Below are 7264 nucleotides of genomic sequence, written 5' to 3' on the forward strand. Positions count from 1 at the left end.
ACAGGATGGGGAACCCCCGAGGGGAGGAACTTATCGATTCTTATAGAATCGGCGGCTTTCAAGACTCCTCCTGCGACCGGATAAGCCACGGGTCTCACTTTGACCTTCCCAGACACCAGTAGAAAATGACCAGTTTACTGTTACGAGCTGGAACTACAACTCCCGGCATGCATCTCTCCGCTACAATCGCAAACTTTTCAACGCTAGGATAAAGGGACTTTCCGGAAGAATTGTGGGTCGGGACTTGTAGTTCTTCATTTGGTGGGGGCGGGAGTAAATCGGCCTTCTGCCGTAGCGTGTTCATTGGCGCCCAGGTCACCGCCCCCTTCCCCCCGCCTACGTTGGTGTCTCACGCACGCGCGGCTCGTGCCCACGCCCCCTCCCTAGGCATAGGACGCAGGCGCGCGCAAGCCCCCCTGGGCCCGGTAGGCGGGGAGGGTGCGGGGGGAGGAGAACGTGGAGAGGGGGGCATGTTAGGTGTCTATTCAGTAGACTGCAGTGGGGCACGAAGAGTGCGAAGGCACTGCTGCCAGGCGGGTGATATCTGCAGTGGACCTAGAATCGACAGGAGAGTTCGGAGCCAAGCCAGCGAACCCCGCGAGTAGTAGTCGGCTGCTGAGACCCGGAGGGCGGCAGGGGGCGAAGCCCCAGCCTAGGCCCCGCGGAGATGTCGGGCTGCGGCGCTTGTACTTGCGGCGCCACAGCTGCGCGGCTCATCAGCTCCTCGTTCGCCTCCGCGCCAAGAGGTAACGAAGTAGTCCCGCACCTGAGCTCTTGACCCAGCAGCGGCCCGGCCGGCGGCGGCGGCGGCGGCGGCGGGGACCCCGGGGAGGGCGAGAGGCCTCCCCCACCCCGAGGGTGTGAGGAGGTGCTCGGCGCTTCGCCTGGCAACCCCCCCTTTCTCCGTGGCATGGGTCTCTGCCAACCTCTGGAGCAGCTGGTTCTCACATTTGAAGTGAAACCCTCTGGCTCCCCCACCCTCACGCTTTCAGGCCCTCTGACTTTGGGGCCAGAATGTGGTCGCTTCGCAGAAACCCTGAAAGAGGCACGCAGTGCTCCGTTGGTTAAAAAGTGTCCCGAAACCCCACTCCGCAGGTGACTGCCGCCTCCCCTGGCTGCGGCTTCTCTTCCGGAGCCCGGCCGGGTTCCCCTCGGGCCTGTCGCGGGCCGCGGGAAGGGCCCGGATGAGGAGCCGCCACTGTTGGGGTCCACCCGGGGCCGCGGGGCGCCGGAGCGGGCCGTCCCGGGCGCAGGCCGCGCGGGGGCCGCGGTGTCACAGTCGTTGTGCGGCCGCTCACACCGGGACGTAAAGGTGACGCGCACTACTTTTCGGGGGCCGCAGCAAAGCGCCCGAGGAGATGGAAATTCCCGCAGAAATTGTTTCTGAAGGGCTTAGGTGTCTCAGGGAGTCAGTCGTTTGCCGGATTTCCTAACCTGACAGTCCCAAGTAGTTTTTTAAGGGTGGCGCCTGTTTACCTTTCCTTTCTGTTTATCAGGAGCTGTGAAAGAGTGGCAACCCCAGCCAAGAGATTCCGGAAAAGAAACCATTTTTCTCTTCCCTAAATCTATAAATAGCAGACAAAGAGGCTAGATCCTGTTATAATCACTAACTTCTAGACAGATTCGTTTTGTTTTGGATTATCAGTTTATGATCTTTGGATTAGGAAAAAAACAGCCCCCTTTTCCGAATTTTTAGCTTCATTGTAAAATTCTTACAGTTTACTAAATGTTTATTTTCCAACAGTTTATTTCACAGAGGGATTCAATGAGGTTGTGTGGGCAGAAGCATTTTGTAAAATGGTACATAAATGTAAAGGAGTGAATTTAGTCCCAGGACACTATTAGTCCTGAACAAGTAGACATCCCTATTCCAAGAATATGAGTTGCAGACACTCGAAAGTGACAGATATTTAAATTCATTTATTTGACAAATTTGTTGAGGGCCTGATATGTGTCAGGCCCTGCTTTGGTGCTGGAGATGGAGGGGTGAATAAGTCCTCATCTTCGAGTTTAGAGGAATAGACAAAGAATAATATTGTTTCTGGGCCTGTGTAAGGTATGTGTTCTCCTTGGGCAGGGAAGGCTTCTTTGACAACATTCTTTGTCTCTATCAATTGTCCCTGAAAACTATGAGTTATAGGAAGTGTACAGCTATTTGTTTATTTTTCTTTTCAAAACAACATCTTTCAAAATTAAATCTGTCATTAGGTAAATCAGCAAAAACTAATGACTTATTTAGGAGTTATCTATTTGTTTCTCAGTTAATACAAGTTTACTAGAGGTTTTCAGAAATATCAAACTATAATTTTCACTGTAAAGGAGTAAATTAAACCTAAAATATGAGACATTACCCAATATCATTATAGAATTTAATATTTTTATATGACAATGAGACAGCAAATGGTTTTCACATGGATTTAAGACTTTCCCAAAGCTAAATTACATAAAATGTTTGTTTTCCATGGTAGAAACTCTAAAAGTATACATAAGTCTACAAGAATATAAAGATGTATTTTTTTAAGGCCTGAAAAACCGTGAAGAGGGTTATTTTTATTTAGAATTCTTGGAAAGAGGAAGAGAGGTGAAAGATAGAAAAATCAGAATTGAACTTTAGCTAGTTTATTATTCTTATGTACAGAGTTAAGAATTTCAGCAACATAATTTAAACAAATAAAAATAGTTTCATCAATATAGTCTTCTAACAGGAAATTTGTACGATGAATTAAGAATAAAAGGGGAGATTTCAGAGCTCCTCTGAAGTACAGTGCTATTCTCTATTTCTATTGGTTTATCTGTCACGTTAGGCTTTAAAAATTTTAAATGGTAGTTTGAAAAATTAATTTGATAAATTGTCATACTAGACACTGGATCTGTTTTCTTTTCCTGTTGGGCTATGTGTATCCAGTTTAATGTGTTTTTCTTCACCATTCTCTTTGAATATGAAACCTATAGTAAAGTAAAATTTTAAAATACTTTTTCTACTTGAATTGCTGGTGTTTTCAATATTGATGTATATTTTTTAAAATGTACTTTGCATATATAACAGTCAGTTTGCATTCTAAATATATGCATTCAGAAATGTTTGATTCCATTTAAAAAATTCTGAGTGACAGTACTTGGTTTGAATTTGGCTGTGAGAATTGTGTGATCCTGTGTAACGTAACTCCCTTGATTTCTGGATGCTTTCTGTTCTTGTCCATTGAAAGGGTGTCACCTCATGAGGGTGTAAATGAAGATTTGAAGATGCTCAAACATGTTGGTGGGCATCCATAATTTTCATGATAGTTACATAATGTGCCTACCTTAACAGTTTTTAGCTAGATTTTAATTCCCTCCCTCCCTATCTCTCTCTCCCTCTCCCTCCCTCTCTCTCTCTCTCTCTCTCTCCCCCCCCCTCTCGTAGTTAAATCCAATACAAATTAATATGACAAAGTGAGTAAATGATAGAGCATCTTTATTTCTAGAATAGCACACTATTTCCTAATCAATATTTCTCTTTTCTTGGGCATGTTCATCTTCAGACCAGCAGACTAGTAGCCTTAGTGAAAACCTATCAAACGTTTTTAAACTTGAGGAAAGCTATCATAGGAGTGATGTTATTTTTCTTTATTAAGAAGTATTCAGTATTCCTGAAGTAATAATTTGGGCATAAAATAAAAATTTGAGATTATTAAAAGCAATAAGCATCTACTAAGTTGCCAGCATTGTTTGCGAGTTTTTGTTGAATTTTGTTTCCAATTTGTGTTGGAGGTTAGAGGACTGGTGTTCAAGAGAGCATTTAACTTAATTTGCCATTTCATCAGTTGTTATACACTTAAAATATTGTCACTACAAATATAGTTTTAAATTTTCATTAGTTCTTTTGCTCTATTTCTAAAATGCAAATTAAAGATCGGTTAATCTTTTAAGCTGAATCATTTGTATGTTTTTGGAGAATGCTTAGTTCAAGATTGAATATAGGAAGTCAAGTATTTAGAAATTGAATAAATTACCCTCCAAGTTCTTAATAGCCCTAAAATCATTGTGCCTTATTCTAATATATATTTTTTTAAAAAAACTGCTCTGAAACTCAAAGCTTTATCCTTATGACAGAAGTTTTGTAAGGGGTTTAACTTGACTGTCTTCTGTCATTGCTGCCAAGTACTCTTTCGAAATATACTTCACATAAATACTTCCCTTTTTGGCTTTTAGGGGTTTTTCACCTGGGTTCACAGGCTTCCAAAGGGCCCAGAGATAGAATTCAGAGGTTCTTTGAACTTTATTTTCACTAATCTGAGTGAAATATAGCATTTCCTTCAATTACGAATGTAGGCAGCAAACCACAGTAGTATTAGCAATACCTGTGGATTTGTCACCAATCAAAATCACAGATATTTTCATATCACATTACATTACTGGTATCTCAAAGTATTGTTTATACTTTCCACTACTTTGAAATCATGGTAGTTACATTAAAGGCTGTTAGATCTTATTTAATTTTGTTAGTTAAGAAGAGAAAGACAAATACCGTATGCTAACACATATATATGGAATCTAAAAAAAAAAATGGTCATGAAGAACCTAGGGGCAAGATGGGAATAAAGACACAGACCTACTAGGGAATGGACTTGAGGATACGGGGAGGGGGAAGGGTAAGCTGTGACAAAGTGAGAGAGAGGCATGGACATATATACACTACCAAATGTAAAATAGATAGCTAGTGGGAAGCAGGCACATAGCACAGGGAGATCAACTCCTGCTTTGTGACCACCTAGAGGGGTGGGACAGGGGGGGTGGGAGGGAGGGAGACGCAAGAGGGAAGAGATAAGGGGACATATGTATATGTATAACTGATTCACTTTGTTATAAAGCAGAAACTAAGACACCATTGTAAAGCAATTATACTCCAATAAAGATGTTAAAAAAAGAATATTTTAAAAATATTTTGATAACCACTTCAGGATAATTGGTTTCCTTTGTTATGTATTTTAGTCTGTACATTTAAAAACATTCTGAATAGGCTTTACCAGACTGCCAGAGGGTTAAAAAAGGGTTAAAAACTGATTGGGTTGCTGCAATAATTTCTGTGAGGATTTTATATGATTGGTGAATGACTGGTCATTTAAATTGTTTTGTACAGTGGTTTTAAAAAGGGTCCTCAAACCAGCAGCATCAGCAGCATCTGGGAACTTGTTAGAAATGCATTCTTCGGTCCCACCTCATACCTTCTGAATCAGAACCAGGGAAAATGCCCTCCAGCCTGTGTTTTAACAAGTTCTCCAGGTGATTCTAATGCATGCCCAAGTTTGAGACCCAGAGGTTTCGTATTTACAGCATCTTGTTGGTGTAGCCCTTAGATTGTATCAGTAGAATATTACAACAGCTCTCCAGTACCATACCATCAGGGCCAGCAAAGAAATTCTTAAATTTAGATTTTTAAATAATATGAACATGTTTCTCAGATAGTATTTTCTGTGGTGACTGTATGGTTGCATTGGTTTCATATGTTACTTGATAAATTATTTAAGGTGAAGGACACTTTTTCTTTCAAGTAGATTTTAAAAGGATCATGTTCATAATTTTTTTTTTTTTTTTTTTTTTTTTTTTTTCTTGCGTTATGCGGGCCTCTCACTGTTGTGGCCTCTCCCATTTGCGGAGCACAGGCTCCGGACGCGCAGGCTCAGTGGCCATGGCTCACGGGCCCAGCCGCTCCGCGGCATGTGGGATCCTCCCGAAACGGGGCACGAACCCGCGCCTCCCGCATCGGCAGGCGGACCCCCAAGCACTGCGCCACCAGGGAAGCCCCATGTTCATAATTTTTATGTCTCTCAAATTCCCAAAGATAATTTCCTTTCAGCTTATTTTCTAATAATACTAGATATTGTAAATTGTTAAATACTATTTCAAAAGATGTATTTTAAGTGGGAAATAATACACTCTATCTGATACTTCAGGGCTAAGTTTTGTTCTAAACATCCAAGTACAAATAGCCTCACATAAAGCTTGTTACAATTGTAGTTTTCTTTGTGAGTACATCATAAAGTTTCAATAAAAAAGTTACCCTTGTTACATAGATTATAATAAATTATTGTATTATGCTACCTTTCATATTAACTTATAATGGATGTTTTCAAGCACACACAAAATAGAACGCCGAACCCCAAAATACCTGTCACCCAGCCTCAAGGTGCATTCAGCTTTCTGCATTCTTGATTTCATCTATCCCTCTCCTCCATGACTTTTTCTAGACTTCCTTTTTAGATTGACGTAGTCTTTAAATCATATTATGTCCTTGGAAAAACATTAATGTTTAGCTTAAATTTCATAAACTACCTTAGATCTCATTCTAATGAGAGAGTAATAGCTAACATAATTTACTGCAAAAAATGGAAATGTTACAGAGAAAATTTGAAATGTCTTTTGAAGATGTTTCTTAGAAGGAAAACATCAAGTGTAGTTTTTTTTTTTTTTTCCTTATTAATAGTCAAGCTTAATAGTGTTAAGCAAAATTTTACACTCTTTGGGTTAGGAACTGGGATGTCATAATCCTTTTTTGGTGTTCTTTGTGAATTTATATAGAAATGAGAAAATTTGTTTCCTCTTACTTGTATCTTTCCTGAGTAGTTTGGTGGGTTCATTTTTGTACTTCGTGGAACTGGAAATGGCCTATGGTGATAAGTAAAGAAACTAGTTCTAACAGTAAAGAAACTAGTTCTAACAATGTACGGAATTGTGTTGGAAAATGGGAGTCGTTAAAAAAACAGTTATATAATTAAGCAATTGGTTTTGAATTGTTTGATGTACATAATTTTTTTTTTTTTGCGGTACGCGGGCCTCTCACTGTTGTGGCCTCTCCCTTTGCGGAGCACAGGCTCCGGACGCGCAGGCTCAGCAGCCATGGCTCACGGGCCCAGCCGCTCCGCGGCATGTGGGATCTTCCCGGACTGGGCACAAACCCGCGTCCCCTGCATCGGCGGGTGTGCATGTGTGCATGATCTTTTAAAAGCCCTAACAGGTGTGGGAATGAAAATTTAAGTCCTGAGTTGTGAATTTTGCAGGGAATAAAATGAGGGAGGGAAAATCAGCTTCTTAAATTTATCTAAGTGTTAACCCCTTGGTTATTTATTGCCTCCTAGTAGCACTCTGCTGGGAAACTTCCTTTTTGGGGATTCATTAATGTACATTATAGCTTATGCAAGATTCTGAATAGCTCTAGGGTACTGAAGTCTATGGAATTTTGTTTAACCTATTGTATGACCATTCAGTTTTCTTGTGTAGGGAACAG

General features: G+C 41.2%; 1 protein-coding gene across 1 annotated transcript in view; it reads left to right on the top strand.

Annotated features, from left to right (window-relative positions):
- The first annotated feature begins 489 nt into the window (after nt 1–489).
- The window catches only part of CLPX (caseinolytic mitochondrial matrix peptidase chaperone subunit X), a 35946-nt gene continuing 29171 nt past the window's right edge, over nt 490–7264 (top strand). The window contains exon 1 of the mRNA XM_007447678.1: nt 490–746. Within this exon, the coding sequence (XP_007447740.1) occupies nt 668–746 (79 nt within the window). The 5' untranslated portion in view covers nt 490–667. The remainder of the gene's footprint in view (nt 747–7264) is intronic.

The sequence above is a fragment of the Lipotes vexillifer genome, unplaced genomic scaffold, assembly GCF_000442215.2.
Source record: "Lipotes vexillifer unplaced genomic scaffold, Lipotes_vexillifer_v1.1 scaffold975, whole genome shotgun sequence".
Classification (NCBI taxonomy): domain Eukaryota; kingdom Metazoa; phylum Chordata; class Mammalia; order Artiodactyla; family Lipotidae; genus Lipotes; species Lipotes vexillifer.